Here is a 19,916-nt window from a genome sequence, read left to right as displayed (position 1 = left end):
AAAATTTCTAAAAAAAAAAATTGAGTTAGGACCATCATTAGACCCTAAAAACTACTCTAAATATAATGCACATACTTAAACAGAGCAAAGAGAGCAGTAAGGCACAAAAAATGTCAAAAAATTAAAATCACCCAAAATCATAAGTAAGGCTATAACAAGGCATATTTTTTCAAAAATTAAAAAAAAAAAAAAAATTGAGTTAGGACCATCATTAGATCCTAAAAACTACTGCAAATATAATGCACATACTTAAACAGGGCTAAGAAAGCAGTAAGGGACAAAAAATGACAAAAAACTAAAATCACCCAAAATCAAAAGTAAGGCTATAACAAGGCTTATTTTTTCAAAAATTTCTAAAAAAAAAAAAAATTGAGTTAGGACCATCATTAGACCCAAAAAACTACTCTAAATATAATGCACATACTTAAACAGGGCTAAGAAAGCAGTAAGGCACAAAAATGTCAAAAAACTATAATCACTCAAATTCAAAAGTAAGGCTATAGCAAGGCATATTTTTTAAAAATTTCAAAAAAAAAACCAAATTGAGTTAGTACCATCATTAGACCCTAAAAACTACTGCAAATATAATGCACATACCAAAACAGAGCAAAGAAAGCAGTAAGGGACAAAACATTTCAAAAAATTAAAATCACCCAAAATCAAAAGTAAGGCTATAACAAGGCTTATTTTTTCAAAAATTTCTAAAAAAAAAAAATTCAGTTTGGACCATCGTTAGATCCTAAAAACTACTGCAAACATAATGCACATACTTAAACAGGGCTAAGAAAGCAGGAAGGCACAAAAAATGACAAAAAACTAAAATCACCCAAAATCAAAAGTAAGGCTATAAAAAGGCATATTTTTTCAAAAATTTAAAAAAATAAATAAATTGAGTTAGGACCATTATTAGATCCTAAAAATTACTGCAAATATAATGCACATACTTAAACAGGGCTAAGAAAGCAGTAAGGCACAAAAAATGACAAAAAACTAAAATCACCCAAAATCAAAAGTAAGGCTATAACAAGGCTTATTTTTTCAAAAATTTCTAAAAAAAATAAATTGAGTTAGGACCATCATTAGACCCTAAAAACTACTTTAAATATAATGCACATACTTAAACAAGGCAAAAAGAGCAGTAAGGCACAAAAAATGTCAAAAAATTAAAATCACCCAAAATCAAAAGTCAGGCTATAACAAGGCATATTTTTTTTTAAATTTCAAAAAAAAAAAAAAATTGAGTTAGGACCATCAATTGACCCTAAAAACTACTGCAAATATAATGCATATACTTATACAGGGCAAAGAAAGCGGTAAGGCACAAAAAATGTCAAAAAACTAAAATCACCCAAAATCAAAACTAAGGCTGTAACAAGGCATATTTTTTCAAAAATTTCTAAAAAAAAAATTGAGTTAGGACCATCATTAGACCCTAAAAACTACTGCAAATATAATGCACATACTTAAACAGGGCAAAGAAAGCAGTAAGGCACAAAAAATGTCAAAAAATTAAAATCACCCAAAATCAAAAGTAAGACTACAAGGCATATTTTTTTTTAAATTTCAAAAAAAAAAAAAATTGAGTTAGGACCATCAATTGACCCTAAAAACTACTGCAAATATAATGCATATACTTATACAGGGCAAAGAAAGCGGTAAGGCACAAAAAATGTCAAAAAACTAAAATCACCCAAAATCAAAACTAAGGCTGTAACAAGGCATATTTTTTCAAAAATTTCTAAAAAAAAAATTGAGTTAGGACCATCATTAGACCCTAAAAACTACTGCAAATATAATGCACATACTTAAACAGGGCAAAGAAAGCAGTAAGGCACAAAAAATGTCAAAAAATTAAAATCACCCAAAATCAAAAGTAAGACTACAAGGCATATTTTTTTTTAAATTTCAAAAAAAAAAATTGAGTTAGGACCATCATTCGATCTTAAAAACTACTGCAAATATAATGCACATACTTAAACAGGGCAAAGAATACAGTAAGGCACAAAAAATTATAAAAAACTAAAATCCCCCAAATTCAAAAGTAAGGCTATAACAAGGCATATTTTTTCAAAAATTAAAAAAAAAAAAAAAAATTGAGTTAGGACCATCAATTGACCCTAAAAACTACTGCAAATATAATGCATATACTTAAACAGGGCAAAGAGAGCAGTAAGGGACAAAAAATGTCAAAAAATTAAAATCACCCAAATTCAAAAGTAAGGCTATAACAAGGCTTATTTTTTCAAAAATTTCTAAAAAAAAAAAATTGAGTTAGGACCATCATTAGATCCTAAAAATTACTGCAAATATAATGCACATACTTAAACAGGGCTAAGAAAGCAGTAAGGCACAAAAAATGACAAAAAACTAAAATCCCCCAAATTCAAAAGTCAGGCTATAACAAAACATATTTTTTCAAAAATTTCTAAAAAAAAAATTTAGTTAGGACCATCATTAGACCCTAAAAACTACTGCAAATATAATGCACATACTTAAACAGGGCTAAGAATGCAGTATGGCACAATTAATGACAAAAAACTAAAATCACCCAAAATCAAAAGTAAGGCTTATTTTTTCAAAAATTTCTAAAAAAAAATATTGAGTTAGGACCATCATTAGACCCTAAAAACTACTCTAAATATAATGCACATACTTAAACAGAGCAAAGAGAGCAAGCAGTAAGGCACAAAAAATGTCAAAAAATTAAAATCACCCAAAATCAAAAGTAAGGCACATTTTTTCAAAAATTTAAAAAAAAAAAAAAATTGAGTTAGGACCATCAATTGACCCTAAAAACTACTGCAAATATAATGCACATACCAAAACAGAGCAAAAAAGCAGTAAGGCACAAAAAATGACAAAAAACTGAAATTACCCAAAATCAAAAGTAAGGCTATAACAAGGCATATTTTTTCACAAATTTCATAAAAAAAAAAAAATGAAGTTAGGACCATCATTCGATCTTAAAAACTACTGCAAATATAATGCACATACTTAAACAGGGCAAAGAATACAGTAAGGCACAAAAAATTATAAAAAACTAAAATCCCCCAAATTCAAAAGTAAGGCTATAACAAGGCATATTTTTTCAAAAATTAAAAAAAAAAAAAAAAATTGAGTTAGGACCATCAATTGACCCTAAAAACTACTGCAAATATAATGCATATACTTAAACAGGGCAAAGAGAGCAGTAAGGGACAAAAAATGTCAAAAAATTAAAATCACCCAAATTCAAAAGTAAGGCTATAACAAGGCTTATTTTTTCAAAAATTTCTAAAAAAAAAAAATTGAGTTAGGACCATCATTAGATCCTAAAAATTACTGCAAATATAATGCACATACTTAAACAGGGCTAAGAAAGCAGTAAGGCACAAAAAATGACAAAAAACTAAAATCCCCCAAATTCAAAAGTCAGGCTATAACAAGGCATATTTTTTCAAAAATTTCTAAAAAAAAAATTTAGTTAGGACCATCATTAGACCCTAAAAACTACTCTAAATGTAATGCACATACTTAAACAGGGCAAAGAATACAGTAAGGCACAAAAAATTATAAAAAACTAAAATCCCCCAAATACAAAAGTCAAACTATAGCAAGGCATATTTTTTCAAAGATTTCAAAAAAAAAACTTGAGTTAGGACCATCATTAGACCCTTAAAACTACTGCAAATATAATGCACATACTTAAACAGGGCTAAGAATGCAGTATGGCACAATTAATGACAAAAAACTAAAATCACCCAAAATCAAAAGTAAGGCTTATTTTTTCAAAAATTTCTAAAAAAAAATATTGAGTTAGGACCATCATTAGACCCTAAAAACTACTCTAAATATAATGCACATACTTAAACAGAGCAAAGAGAGCAGTAAGGCACAAAAAATGTCAAAAAATTAAAATCACCCAAAATCAAAAGAAAGGCACATTTTTTCAAAAATTTAAAAAAAAAAAAAAATTGAGTTAGGACCATCAATTGACCCTAAAAACTACTGCAAATATCATGCATATACTTAAACAGGGCAAGGAATACAGTAAGGCACAAAAAATTATAAAAACTAAAATCACCCAAAATCAAAAGTAAGGCTATAAAAAGGCATATTTTTTCAAAAATTTCAAAAAAAAAAAAAATTGAGTTAGGACCATCAATTGACCCTAAAAACTACTGCAAATATAATGCATATACTTAAACAGGGCAAAGAATACAGTAAGGCACAAAAAATTATAAAAACTAAAATCACCCAAAATCAAAAGTAAGGCTATAAAAAGGCATATTTTTTCAAAAATTTCAAAAAAAAAAAAAATTGAGTTAGGACCATTATTAGATCCTAAAAATTACTGCAAACATAATGCACATACTTAAACAGGGCTAAGAAAGCAGTAAGGCACAAAAAATGACAAAAAACTAAAATCACCCAAAATCAAAAGTAAGGCTATAACAAGGCACATTTTTTCAAAAATTGAAAAAAAAAAAAAAAATTGAGTTAGGACCATCAATTGACCCTAAAAACTACTGCAAATATAATGCATATACTTAAACAGGGCAAAGAATACAGTAAGGCACAAAAAATTATAAAAAACTAAAATCAACCAAAATCAAAAGTAAGGCTATAACAAGGCATATTTTTTCAAAAATTTAAAAAAAAAAATTGAGTTAGGACCATCATTAGACCCTAAAAACTACTGCAAATATAATGCATATACTTAAACAGGACAAAGAAAGCAGAAAGGCACAAAAAATCACAAAAAACTAAAATCCCCCAAATTCAAAGGCTTATTTTTTCAAAAATTTGTAAAAAAAAAATTGAGTTAGGACCATCAATTGACCCTAAAAACTACTGCAAATATAATGCATATACTTAAACAGGGCAAAGAATACAGTAAGGCAAAAAAAAATGACAAAAAACTAAAATCACCCAAAATCAAAATCAAGGCATATTTTTTCAAAAATTAAAAAAAAAAAAAATTGAGTTAGGACCATCATTAGACCCTAAAAACTACTGCAAATATAATGCACATACCAAAACAGAGCAAAAAAGCAGTAAGGCACAAAAAATGACAAAAAACTGAAATTACCCAAAATCAAAAGTAAGGCTATAACAAGGCATATTTTTTCACAAATTTCATAAAAAAAAAAAAAATGAAGTTAGGACCATCAATTGACCCTAAAAACTACTGCAAATATAATGCATATACTTATACAGGGCAAAGAAAGCGGTAAGGCACAAAAAATGTCAAAAAACTAAAATCACCCAAAATCAAAAGTAAGGCTATAACAAGGCACATTTTTTCAAAAATTGAAAAAAAAAAAAAATTGAGTTAGGACCATCAATTGACCCTAAAAACTACTGCAAATATAATGCATATACTTAAACAGGGCAAAGAATACAGTAAGGCACAAAAAATTATAAAAAACTAAAATCAACCAAAATCAAAAGTAAGGCTATAACAAGGCATATTTTTTCAAAAATTTAAAAAAAAAAAATTGAGTTAGGACCATCATTAGACCCTAAAAACTACTGCAAATATAATGCATATACTTAAACAGGACAAAGAAAGCAGAAAGGCACAAAAAATCACAAAAAACTAAAATCCCCCAAATTCAAAGGCTTATTTTTTCAAAAATTTGTAAAAAAAAAAATTGAGTTAGGACCATCATTAGACCCTAAAAACTAATCTAAATATAATGCACACACTTAAACAGGGCAAAGAAAGCAGTAAGGCACAAAAAATGTCAAAAAATTTAAATCCCCCAAATTCAAAAGTCAGGCTATAACAAGGCATATTTTTTTTTAAATTTCGAAGAAAAAAAAAACTTGAGTTAGGACCATCATTCGATCTTAAAAACTACTGCAAATATAATGCACATACTTAAACAGGGCAAAGAAAGCAGTAAGGCACAAAAAATGTCAAAAAATTAAAATCACCCAAAATCAAAAGTAAGGCTATAGCAAGGCATATTTTTTCAAAAATGTAAAAAAAAAAATTGAGTTAGGACCATCATTAGACCCTAAAAACTACTGCAAATATAATGCATATACTTAAACAGGGCAAAGAATACAGTAAGGCAAAAAAAAATGACAAAAAACTAAAATCACCCAAAATCAAAATCAAGGCATATTTTTTCAAAAATTAAAAAAAAAAAAAAAATTGAGTTAGGACCATCATTAGACCCTAAAAACTACTGCAAATATAATGCACATACCAAAACAGAGCAAAAAAGCAGTAAGGCACAAAAAATGACAAAAAACTGAAATTACCCAAAATCAAAAGTAAGGCTATAACAAGGCATATTTTTTCACAAATTTCATAAAAAAAAAAAAATGAAGTTAGGACCATCAATTGACCCTAAAAACTACTGCAAATATAATGCATATACTTATACAGGGCAAAGAAAGCGGTAAGGCACAAAAAATGTCAAAAAACTAAAATCACCCAAAATCAAAAGTAAGGCTGTAACAAGGCAAATTTTTTCAAAAATTTCTAAAAAAAAAATTGAGTTAGGACCATCATTAGACCCTTAAAACTACTGCAAATATAATGCACATACTTAAACAGGGCTAAGAAAGCAGTAAGGCACAAAAAATGTCAAAAAACTATAATCACCCAAATTCAAAAGTAAGGCTATAGCAAGGCATATTTTTTAAAAATTTAAAAAAAAAAAAAATTGAGTTAGGACCATCATTAGACCCTAAAAACTACTGCAAATATAATGCACATACCAAAACAGAGCAAAAAAGCAGTAAGGCACAAAAAAAGACAAAAAACTGAAATTACCCAAAATCAAAATTTTTCAAAAATTTCAAAAAAAAAAAAAAAATGAGTTAGGACCATCAATTGACCCTAAAAACTACTGCAAATATAATGCATATACTTATACAGGGCAAAGAAAGCGGTAAGGCACAAAAAATGTCAAAAAACTAAAATCACCCAAAATCAAAAGTAAGGCTGTAACAAGGCATATTTTTTCAAAAATTTCTAAAAAAAAAATTGAGTTAGGACCATCATTAGACCCTAAAAACTACTGCAAATATAATGCACATACTTAAACAGGGCAAAGAAAGCAGTAAGGCACAAAAAATGTCAAAAAATTAAAATCACCCAAAATCAAAAGTAAGACTATAACAAGGCATATTTTTTCAAAAATTTCAAAAAAAAAAATTGAGTTAGGACCATCATTAGACCCTAAAAACTACTGCAAATATAATGCACATACTTAAACAGGGCAAAGAAAGCAGTAAGGCACAAAAAATGTCAAAAAATTAAAATCACCCAAAATCAAAAGTAAGGCATATTTTTTCAAAAATTTCAAAAAAATAAAAAAATTGAGTTAGGACCATCAATTGACCCTAAAAACAACTGCAAATATAATGCATATACTTAAACAGGGCAAAGAATACAGTAAGGCACAAAAAATTAAAATCACCCAAAATCAAAAGGCTATAACAAGGCATATTTTTTCAAAAATTTCAAAAAAAAAAAAAAAATTGAGTTAGGACCATCATTAGACCCTTAAAATGACTGCAAATATAATGCATATACTTAAACAGGGCAAAAAAATATATGACAAACACCAAAAATCTGAGGTAAGGCTATAGTAAGGCATAAAAATAGAAAAGTTTTTTTTTTTACATAAGGCTATAGTAAGACATAAAAAAATGCAAAAATATGACAAACACCAAAAAAAAAAAAAAGGATAAAAGGCTATAGTAAGACATAAAATGGCAAAAATATGATAAACACCAAAAATCTGAGGTAAGGCTATAGTAAGGCATAAAAAATGCAAAAATATGACAAACACCAAAAAAAAAAAAAAGGATAAAAGGCTATAGTAAGACATAAAATGGCAAAAATATGACAAACACCAAAAATCTGAGGTAAGGCATAAAAAATGCAAAAATATGACAAACACCAAAAAAAAAAAAAAAAAAAAAAAAAAAAAAAGATAAAAGGCTATAGTAAGACAGAAAATGGCAAAAATATGACAAACACATAGAAAAGTTTTTTTTTTTTTTTTACATAAGGCTATAGTAAGACATAAAAAAATGCAAAAATATGACAAACACCAAAAAATTGGAGGTAAGGCATAAAAAAAAAAAAAAAAAAAGTTGTTTTTTTTTTTTTTTTTTTTTAACATAAGGCTATAGTAAGGCATAAAATGGCAAAAAAAAAAAAAAAATAGGACAAACACCAAAAATCTGAGGTAAGGCTATAGGAAGACATAAAAATAGAAAAAAATTTTTTATTACATAACGCTATATTAAGACAGAAAAAATGCAAAAATATGACAAACACCAAAAAAATAAAAAAAAAAAAAAAAGGATAAAAGGCTATATATAGTAAGGCATAAAATTAGAAAGTTTTGATTTTTTTTTTTGTTTTTTAGATAAGGCTAAAGTAAGACATAAACAATGCAAAGATATGACAAACACCTAAAAAGGATACCGTATAAGGCTATAGTAAGGCATAAAATGGCAAAAAAAAAAAAATATGACAAACACCAAAAATCTGAGGTAAGGCTATAGTAAGGCATAAAAAATGCAAAAATATGACAAACACCAAAAAATAGGAGGGAAAGCTATAGTAAGGCATAAAAATAGAAAAGTTTAGATTTTTCTTTTTCTAGAAAAGGCTATAGTAAGGCATAAAAATGGAAAAGTTTTCATTTTATTTTTTTTAATTTATTTTATTAGATAAGGCTATAGTAAGGCATAAAATGGCAAAAATATGACAAACACAAAAAATCTGAGGTAAGGCTATAGTAAGGCATAAAAAAATGCAAAAATATGACAAACACCAAAAAATTGGAGGTAAGGCTATAGTAAGGCATAGAAATAGAAAAAGTTGTATTTTTTTCATAAGGCTATTGTAAGGCATAAAATGGCAAAAATATGACAAACACCAAAAAATTGGAGGTAAGGCATAAAAATAAAAAAGTTTTTTTTTTTTTTTTTTTTTTTAACATAAGGCTATAGTATGGCATAAAATTAGAAAGTTTTGATTTTTTTTTTTTGTTTTTTAGATAAGGCTAAAGTAAGACATAAACAATGCAAAGATATGACAAACACCTAAAAAGGATACCGTATAAGGCTATAGTAAGGCATAAAATGGCAAAAAAAAAAATATGACAAACACCAAAAATCTGAGGTAAGGCTATAGTAAGGCATAAAAAATGCAAAAATATGACAAACACCAAAAAAGGATATAAGGCTATAGTAAGACATAAAAATAGAAAAAGTTTTTTTTTTTTTCAATAAGGCTATAGTAAGGTAAAAAATGGCAAAAAAAAAAATGACAAACACCAAAAAATAGGAGGGAAAGCTATAGTAAGGCATAAAAATAGAAAAGTTTAGATTTTTCTTTTTCTAGATAAGGCGATAGTAAGGCATAAAAATGGAAAAGTTTTTATTTTATTTTTTTTATTTATTTTATTAGATAAGGCTATAGTAAGGCATAAAATGGCAAAAATATGACAAACACCAAAAAATTGGAGGTAAGGCTACAGTAAGGCATAGAAATAGAAAAAGTTTTTTTTTTTTTTCATAAGGCTATAGAAAGGCATAAAATGGCAAAAATATGACAAACACCAAAAAAAAGGATATAAGGATATAGTAAGACATAAAAAAATGCAAAAATATGACAAACACCAAATATCTGAGGTAAGGCTATAGTAAGGCATAAAAGATGCAAAAATATGACAAACACCATAGATAAGGCTATAGTAAGACATAAACAATGCAAAGATATGACAAACACCTAAAAAGGATACCGTATAAGGCTATAGTAAGGCATAAAAATAGAAGTTTTGATTTTTTTTTTTACATAAGGCTATAGTAAGACATAAAATGGCAAAAATATGACAAACACCAAAAATCTGAGGTAAGGCTATCGTAAGGCATAAAAATAGAAAAGTTTTTTTTTTTTACATAAGGCTATGGTAACGAGCAGCTGGACACGCCCCTATAGCCTAAAAAAACAAAAAAGTCGCAATGTTTTTGGCTTCAAATCAAACTCAGGACAGCACAGCAATTCCCCTTTCTTTCATTAGCAGACTCGGGGAAGCCTCCTCATAAAGTCATTTCCTCTTCCACATCATAAAGCACAAACACTGGAGTTCATTAAAATAACTCAACCATAGCACATGTACATTACACAGCAGTTAAAAATATAGATCACAGGTTACAGCACAAGCAGTAAAAAGGCAATATGTACAGCCCATATGACCATGTGTTTCATTAGTAATAAAATCCGTATTCTTATATTCTATAAATAAATGATGAATACATAAGATTGAAATACAAAACACATCAAATTGATAAAATAAATGAATAACAGGCAAAAGCAGACAAAAACAGACCAAACAAAGCCATATAATCTTCTTTTTAAAATAATGAAAACACATTCTAACTAAAAAATGTATCAAAACTCTGCTCTGATTAATCTAAATAAAGATAAAGCATCTGAGTTAGAGTTGGCTACTTTGCAGCGTCGTCATTGGTCAGCTCTTTTACTTCACTGTGGTTTGTTGGTCCCTCAGTATCTCTCTGTTCGTAAACTTAACAAACACCAGTAAACAGAGGGACAAGGCTTTGAAATCACAGATACTATAAAGTTATTTTGGTTTGATTTTGAGCAAACTTCAAGTCAATAGCAACACAATGTTTTCAGTGACACCAACACCATCAGGGGTCTCGTTTTTAAGAGTTATTATTATTCTTAAATGGTGATGAATGAAGAAAAAGTGGGCACATCCAGGGCAAAAATGCTGGGGGTGTTTCTGTGCATGTGTCTGACTGGAGCTCATATTTATTTGTTTGTTTATTTGTTTGTTAGCAGGATTACTTTCAAAGTACATTGCAGACTTTGACAAAACGATAACCAAACAAAGACTTTAGACCATGGCAGATTACATTACATTTTGGAGGGGATCTGGATCAATTTACGGATTCTGGAACAGCTTGAAAAATGGAAAAATCTCTATCTCTCAACATTGGTGAAACGTCAAAAAAAATCTCATTTTGTAATTTATCAATCTTTCTGAAATTTGACTCAGTTATGTCGAATTGGTTGCTCAATTATCCCACTGAATTTTATCTGGATGCGTGTCCATATTGTGACCTACTGTATGGTTATTAATGGGATGTAAATGTCTTCCAAGCCTCTGAAAACCCATCATACTGCTCACACTGCTTCACACCATTTACACTGATGTCCACCCCATATATCATTACGTGTGACCAGTACAAGACGAAACCTTGTCTATAGCGGTGGCATTTCATTGCATGGAGGATGCCGCAAGACGTTTAATATTAACCCAGCCACTAGGAAGGAGTGTATCATAGTGTATCATGTTTTTCCTGCAGTCTGTGCCTTCTCCTCACTTTTCTGTTTCAGGTGTCTTGATGTTGGAGCTGACAATTCCGGATCGATGGCTCGCCGCTCAACTAGATCTGGGACACTCGGATGGACTATCCTTCTATCCTATTGTTTGCCCTTCTGTTCACTAACCCAACCAGTCGAAGCGGATGAACCTGGTTCAGCTGAAGATTTCTTCCTATAAAAGAGAGGGAGTTTTTAATTCCCACTGTCACTAAATGCTTGTTCATGTGGATCTTGTTGGGTTCTTTCCTTCTTACAATGGACTCTATATTTTGTTAAGCGCTTTGAGATGACTTTGTTGTAATTTGCGATATATCAATAAAGTTGAATTGAATTGAAGTGTAAATTATCCTGGTCCAATGATCAATATATCTGAGCCTAGTGGAAGTTTTCTCTCTGAGTTATTCCAGTGTTTTGTGAAGCAGCTGACTCAGCACACACTCAAACTGACATGATGTTCAGCTTTTTTTTTGTCCTCCAACGTTTGTCGTGACGATCACGATCAGCAGAAGGTGGACAAGCTCTGCTTCATCAGAGGAAGTCAGCAGTCTGTTAACCACTATAATAAAAACGCCTCACTGCTGTGGGAGTCATCCAAACGCTGTGCAAACACTGTGCACTAATGAGCCTCTGGAGGCTGAAAGCAGGAACACTTTTCTTCATCTTGCAGTTTCCCATCTCCTATATCTCCCCTCAATCGTTCACGGTCTGTCACTGCCCATGTCCTATCCAAGTGATGCATGATAAGAAATGTAAGTCAGGTTATCCGGTTGAGCTTTTAGAGCAAAGGTCGGCAAATGGCAACCTCTAGTCTAATTTTGTGCAGCCGCCAAAGTAAAACCAAGAAATAGACTGGCACCCAGGGTGTACCGCGCCCAGTGCCCAGTGACAGCTGGGATAGGCATCAACATAACCTGTGAGCCCGAAAAAGAGCGACCAGGTCGGGAAATTGATGGATGGACTCAAACACATAATGGACAAATACAAGAAAACCAGTAAAAATACACAAAATGACTCAATACATTACAAATACATAAAAAGGAAAACAAAACTACACAAAATTACGTATACACAAGACGACTACAAATAAATAACTGAAAACTTTTCAAAACGACAACAAAATATCCAAAATGACTCATAACACTCAAAGAAAGAAAAATATACAGAACGACAAAAAACCATAGAACATTACAAATGCATAAAAATGACAACAAAATTACACAAAATTACATATACACAAGACGATGACGAACAAACAACTGGAAAATATTTAAAACAACAACAAAATACACAAAAATGACTCCGAAAAACACATAAAACAACATCAAAAACACAAGTTGACTCAAAATTTACAACAAAAACACACAAAATGACTCCAAGAACACACACTCCTGTGTTAATGCTCTGATTGCTAGTTATTCTGATGCTGACATTAATGTTCCCTCCAATCCAATCCTTTATTTGTTAAGCACTTTAAAACAACCAAAGCGCTGTGCAGACAAAAATAAAACACATAGCAACACACGAGAAGAAAAAAAAAAAAAACATTTAAAATACAAAACAAATTAAAAGGCATCAAAGGGCATGTTGATCATGTGACCCTCAGATCAGAATCACATGTGATTAAAGTTAACCATTTCTGTTTTAGAGCCTTTTTTAAATCATTGGAGCCTCAACAAAGCAACTATAGAAATACAGAGAAAAGGTATCATCACATTATTAAAAAAAGGATTAAAAAAATAGCAACAGAAGAGTATTTCCTTGATGAATGATGAAGTATCGGGTTAAGCTTCCTAAACATTGAATAAGGTCTCGATAGCACACTTTAATTTCAAAAGATAATAATAATAATATCAAAGGAAGAATGATACAGTTAAACAGTTTTCCAAACTGAGTCACTGGCTTTGGTTCATTTTCTATGAAGTATTTGGATCAGTCAATAACACATCCCAGCTCAAATAAATACAGACTGTTTGGTAAGTCAAGGTAATATCACCATCACTAACCTGGAAATATTCAAAGATGGTCGACTTTCATCACAGCAGGGGCCATGAGCTGTGATCGTATCTGATGTGAGGGGTGTGTCTGATGTAAGTGAGGCTCACCTTCACCACGGGCCAATAGTGCGGCTGTCCCAGCAGTTTCACCACGGCAGGTACACCGTAGTGCAGCCGCACAGCATTCTGGGCCAGCTCGGCGTCCTGATGGCGAGAGGTGAGGTGGCGTAAGGCGCAGACCGCAGGTTCAGCCACGTCTTCCTTCTCTCCTGCACGGAGCACCGCATGGATCAAAGACTCCACGCCACCAAACTGAGTGACCAGAGTCTGTGAACGGCAAAGAACGGCAACGCATTACAACCCGTGTGTGTGTGTGTGTGTGTGTGTTGATCACAATATCAATATTAACATATTGATATTGTGCTGCTGCTGTTAATTAAAGTGCAGACGTAGTCATCTGTCCAGCCCTTTATAGAACTCAATAATGTTAAGTGTTTTTTTTTTGTATACTTTACTGTAATAAAGCCCTGAGCCTTTGCTATAAACTAACGTTTATAATAATCACAGATTATTAAAGTGGCCTTGGTTTGGTTATTTTGTTTGTAAAACATATTTTAAAGCTGCTGGAGATGATATTTTTCATATACACATCTACAGCACACACAGCTATGCCCGTCTAGAAAAGATGTGAAGATATGAGAAAGTAATAAAATTAACTGCGATGCCTTTATTTCAATGTAATCAAATAGAACTCAAGGCCTGTCAGAGCTCTTTATTCAGCCCTCGTTGTCACAATGTAGTTCATTATTAGTATTTCACTATTTTATTTGTTCCATATAACTCAAACGCTGCACATTTCTCACAACCAGTTACATATAAATTCATACAAATGAAATTTGTATGAACGAAATGTTTTTTTCTTCTATAATTCCCATTTTCGTTTGCATTTGGTCGATGTGATGTAGATTTTCACATTGAGCACACTGAACATCATTTCAATACCATTTTCACACATTATTCTGTTCATAAACATAATAGCTTATAGATTTGATTTCCCAGATACACGTGTCCAAATGTGTTCAATATACAATATACAATTTGTGTTGTAAAAGGAGAGTTCAATACATGTCATAATCTTAATAAAGTATCAATAGTTTTTTTTGTTTTTTTTCAAAGACATACATTTAGAATTTATTAATCAATCATGATTTTACTTGAACTGTATGTGGCTGCTGAGATATAAAATAGTTTAACACTGATTTAGAAGCTTTGTATGAACAAATAAAATAAAACACTCCACCATAAAACCACTGCAGAACTTTACAAAACAACTTAACCAATTTCATTTTTCAACTGACTACACATTTAGAATGAAGTCCCACTGATGAACATAAAGTATAAATGTGTGACAGATGAGACCTTATTCCTGGAGTTGTTACAGGTGAGGTTGGACAGGATTCCCGTAGCACATGTTAGCATGTTCACATCGTCTGAGCCCAGCTGGGTGACCAGGATCTGCAGGAGACCATCGAGACCTTCCTGTGGAGAGGTGGAGAGCAAATAATGGGCTTCAACTCATATTCTCACACCTGCAACACTTTAAAGGAGACATATCATGCTTTTAAATCCTTCCTTTTTACATATAAATCATACAGTTGTGGTCTATATAAAGCAGAACTGCAATGCTTGGGTCTGAATTCCTCATTATTATAGCTTTTCTACCTCTTTTCTGATGTGCTTCTGAGAGCAACTCGTTTTGGTGTGGTCTCTTTAAATGCAAATGAGACACTTCATACCCCGCCCCCTCTCCAGGTTGCAGAGGTGACACTCGGTTCAACTCCACCCTGTTCGGCCATTTATGTAGTTTGATAGAAGAGATACGATTATGTAGCGGTGCAGAAAATGTTTATTCACACGTTATTTACAAAATGTCAACAACAGAAGACTTGTCCATCCAGCCTTACATGTTTGAGCCAGAGTCTGACCCGGTGGAGCGAGATGAAAATGAAGATGATGAACCTGCAGAACCCTAACAAGTGAGCAAACACAAGCACCGAGCTAACGCTAGCGCCAAGCTAACATCACAAAATACATTTTAATACAGTCTTTTCGGAGACAAAAACGTCAAAATGAAATGACTAATGAAAACTTTAGACTTAAATTAAATCACGTAGGCCGTATCATCAAAAATCTAAAACGAGCACACAGCGCTAACATATGAAGACGGTGCAACTGCTAATGCTAACAAAACAATGACAGGGACGTCTTATCATCACACTTTTTAGTTTTATTTACAGCTTACCGAAGTGCTCTGTTCGTCGTCTCCAAAGATAGAAGGAATTGAACCCTCAATCAGACAAAGTCTTTCGGCAAATCCTTCTTTATACTGGCGTAGGTTGCTGAAGCAGTCATCCTTGAAGTGCTTCGCGCACACAAAAATGACCTTACCCACAGATGTGGGTACATTTCCGTGAAAAATAAAACTCAACCAGGCACTTTGAAAAGGTTCTGATGCTGGGACACGTTGTAATGAAGCGTGTGGGTTACTACATCCAACAACCAAACATTTTGACTTATCCTCTCGTAACTTGGGCATCCTTGAGCTTGGACTTACAAAATAAAAGCGAGAAATAAAAATGGCGGATTGCTCAAAGTGTTGGGCCTGGAGTCGATGTCCTAATTTGGCAGTTCCGCTGACGTTATTGTTCAAAAAACGTAATAGAGAACAGAAAAATCGAAACAGATTGAAAAATATGACCAAAACAGAATATAAAGATATCAACGGAGCACCTGAAGAGATTAATTTGAACTTTTCTGTACTTCTAAACACTCTAAATATACAACAAAATGCATTTAAGGGCTAAAAAAGTGGATTTAGCATGATGTGTCCCCTTTAAGACAGAGATGAGCAACTTTTATTGCAGGAGGCGGGGCTACAAACATGTGATTATATCTGATCTGAGGGACACTTTAGTTTTGAGGGTGATGAAATAAAGTCTGTATTTCTGTTGTTTTGTTGCCATTGGGGGAAAGGCTGGAACCACTGCTATCCTGAGTGTTCTTCTTCTTCTTAATTCCAATGTGTGAACGGTCACCAAATATTGCACAAAGGTCCATCATTTAGTATATTTTCCTTTATTTTTTTGTTTGGATAGTTTTGTGCATTTTTCTAAACTTTTTTAATGTTTTTGGATGCATTTTGAGTGTTTTTGCTGTCGTGTAGATTTCCTAAAAAAAATGTAGCCTTTTTGTGCATTTTTATAAACCTTTTTAGTAATTAAGTATGTTTTTGGAGGCATTTATTCTCTCTTCGTTGTCATTTTGTACATTCTCCGTATAATTTTATATATTACTATACTATACAAATGTAAAAAACACATCACATTACTGTCAGAATCTTATATACTTACTTACATTTATTATGTTATTGCATTTCTTACACATTTACCGTACTTTTATTATAAGCTATTTTACTGTTCTGTTAATATATAAAACATGGCCAATGCAGAAATATTTAGCTTCCTTCTTTGTCCTGTTGAGACTGTTTTAATTGTACCTGCTTGGTCGCAGCGTCTGAGAGATTACGCAGTGTCCACAGGCAGTTCTGGATCAGACGCTGGCTGGAGCCGGTGAGGTGCTGACCCAAAGACTGCATTCCTCCTGAGCACACAACAGCAGAGATACACACACATGTATGTTTAAACATTAATGGTCAAAAGTTTAGACACACCTTCTCATTTAAAGGATACCTGTAATGGATTTAACTTGTAGCGCTTTCAAACACCAAATGTAATAATAAGCTTGTTTTCTGTAAAAGTCATTGTAGAGCAACACGTTTGTGTTGTGACAAAATATGTGAGCGGACTAAATGGTCCGCTCACAAATCTTTTGATAGAGCTTACAAATTGAATTTACTTGAGGTCCCTTTAAGCATAAAGGATTATATATATATATATATATATATATATATATATATATATGTGTGTAATAAAAGACTTTTTAGACATCTAGAGCACAAAATCACTTTTTTTCTTCTTGTGAAAATAAATGTATTGTCCAACTCTTGACATTTTAGCCAAAGTATTTAATTTGGTGCATTTAGTAGTTAAAATGTAAGAGTAACTGCCCTTTATGGTTTGAAACCCAGCTATTACATTTTAATTTTGCTAATGGCTGAGAATGGTAATTTGTGACATGTTGGTGGCTTCTTATGTCACTATTACCTCCGCCTCTTCGATAAAAACTATTACCTATGGACGCAACAATCTGTGTGGGTTGTAGGTTGGACTTAGATTATTGTGAGTAAAGAGCTATAGTGAGTATTGAGTAGCTAGTTAGCAAAGCATGGATTGTTCTTTGGAGATTTTAAAGTATAGACTGGGCGTGTCTTAACTGCTCCAGGAGCCCCGCCCATAATCAAGGTGTTTTTTATTTAAGCTAGCTAAAAGTTCTTGTTGAGCATCCTGGACGAGGAGAACCTGCTCGTCAGGAAGACACTGTGGCTGCCATTTTTGTCGTCAACAAAATGGTGGCAGAATTTGTCACACCTGTCTACAAGTTGTAGAGAGAATAAGTTAGAAAAGTCTGTGGACTTCAGCCACCAGCTTCACTGGAGCCACCATTTGTTTGTCACCTGTCTCCTCCTGCCTGCTCTACAAAGACTTTAAAACAAAATAAGCTCTGTTATTATCAATGATATTTCATATCACTGCAGGTAAACCTCATTACAGGTACATTCTAAAGTATTTACATACCAGATTCTACTATTGCTGGTTTGTTGCTGGGACACACTGACAGCACTTTGAGGACACGGCTGGTGGTCCAAAGAAGCTTCTCATAATTGTAGTTCCTCATGATGAACACTAGACCCTCTGGACCTCCGTTGGCTAGAATGATAAGCTGAAAAGAAGGAAGAGGGGAATGTAATGTGTGTGACATCAGATTAATAAAAGCGTTAGTGATTTCCTGGCCGTGTCCCATTGGTCCTCACTTTGCTCTCCTGGTTACCATAGGACAGGAGCTGCAGGCAGTCTGTGGTGATAGCTAAGAACTTAGGGTTGCTCTTTTTAAGCAGTGGAACCATCCGCTGCAGCCCGTCCGCAAGACGCACAGCCATCTTTGCTCCCTCCTGGTGCAGCAGGAGGTTGTGCAGTGTCGTGATGGCGTAAAATAGGACAGACTCCACTGGCGAGCTGCGTCACATGACCAGCAACAGAGCACAGGGAGGGATGGGGAAAAAGGACAGAGTGAGTCATTTCAAGGAGCATTAGGCAATAAGTGACCTTTAGCTGACCTCAATCAGACACAGTCTGTGAGGGACAGGCTGACGAATAGAAAAGGTGAATGTGTAAAAACCTTTTAAATGTCCTCACCTTCAAAAGTCAATGCATTTTATAAAACCAGCAAAGCTTACACCTTCAGATCATCCTTTATTTTTGATTTTGAAAACAAGAACAACTGTCTTTAAAGCTAATATCCGGAGTTTCTGAGAAATCTATGTTTATGTATGATTCTCTTGAAATGCGAAAAAATACCTAACTAGTCTTTTACTATGGTCTACTGCCGGTGGTCATTCATATACATTAATGTATATAAGTCCCTCCTTCGTCCTATAGACCCCTATGCACATGGAAACGAGCGCCATGATGGCCCAGCCAATCGGCCTCGGCTTCCTGTTTTTGAGACTGTCAATCAAAGTGAATGCGGAACTGTGCACGGAAACAAGGTCGTGCGTCACAACAGCAAACAGTTAAATATGATTTTGGTGCTCATCTGACCCATAGACCTATATCAATGCGACTCAATGCGACCTTGTTTTGTTCTGCGATGCGCGTGCAGAAAAGTTTGGCTTCTGGTAGATCGGGAGAGGCAGTGGGAGGAATTGAGGCTGTTTTGGGCGGGACATCGAGACGTTTCTCAGGAACTCAGGATAGCAGCTTTAAGCTCTGTCACTTATTCTGTTCTTCATCCATCCATTATCAACCCTTTCTCTCCTTTTTCAGGGTGGCGGGGGTCTGCTAATGTCTATCTCAGCTGTTCTAAGGTGAAAGGTGGGGCTACGCCCTGTACAGGGCGCTGGTCCATCGCAGAGCAATAGACAAACAAACAGACATTCACACCAGGGTGGGAGTAATCATAATCAATCATAATTGAGTTGTAATTGAGTTAATATAATTGACTTTGTAATTGTAATTGGGATGGAAATTCTATAAAAACTGTCAGAACCAAGGCATATAAATGGAAGAATTTGGAATTTTTTTCTGAGACCCTAAAAACTAGTTCAAATATGATGAATTGCAGTGAAGGGATTAAGATAATGTCTTGCATTCTAGACTTATATAGTCAGAGGCAAATCTGAGAAATGTTATGAGATGACCTTCTTTCCTACAATTTAAACGTACAATTGCCTGCGACTAGACAAGGACTGCCACCACCATCATTGTAACAAGAAGGCCTGTGATTTTACTATTTCACCTCTAGTTAAGTTTTTTATTTATTTTTTTTCTTTTTCTTTTCCTTTATTTTTTGTAATTTTATTTATGTAT

General features: G+C 32.8%; 1 protein-coding gene across 4 annotated transcripts in view; it reads right to left on the bottom strand.

Annotated features, from left to right (window-relative positions):
* Positions 1-19,916, bottom strand: part of LOC114468851 (junction plakoglobin-like) — a 70,993-nt gene that overhangs the window by 7,551 nt on the left and 43,526 nt on the right. For all 4 annotated transcript variants that reach the window (XM_028455970.1, XM_028455971.1, XM_028455972.1 and 1 more), the window contains 5 exons: positions 18,362-18,563; positions 18,126-18,270; positions 16,928-17,031; positions 14,791-14,910; positions 13,480-13,698 (listed from right to left, as the gene is read on the bottom strand). In XM_028455970.1, coding sequence (XP_028311771.1) covers positions 13,480-13,698; positions 14,791-14,910; positions 16,928-17,031; positions 18,126-18,270; positions 18,362-18,563 — 790 coding nt within the window. The remainder of the gene's footprint in view (positions 1-13,479; positions 13,699-14,790; positions 14,911-16,927; positions 17,032-18,125; positions 18,271-18,361; positions 18,564-19,916) is intronic.

This window comes from Gouania willdenowi, chromosome 8 (genome assembly GCF_900634775.1).
Source record: "Gouania willdenowi chromosome 8, fGouWil2.1, whole genome shotgun sequence".
NCBI classification, from domain to species: Eukaryota; Metazoa; Chordata; class Actinopteri; order Blenniiformes; family Gobiesocidae; genus Gouania; species Gouania willdenowi.
This window is presented reverse-complemented; position numbering and strand designations above follow the sequence as displayed.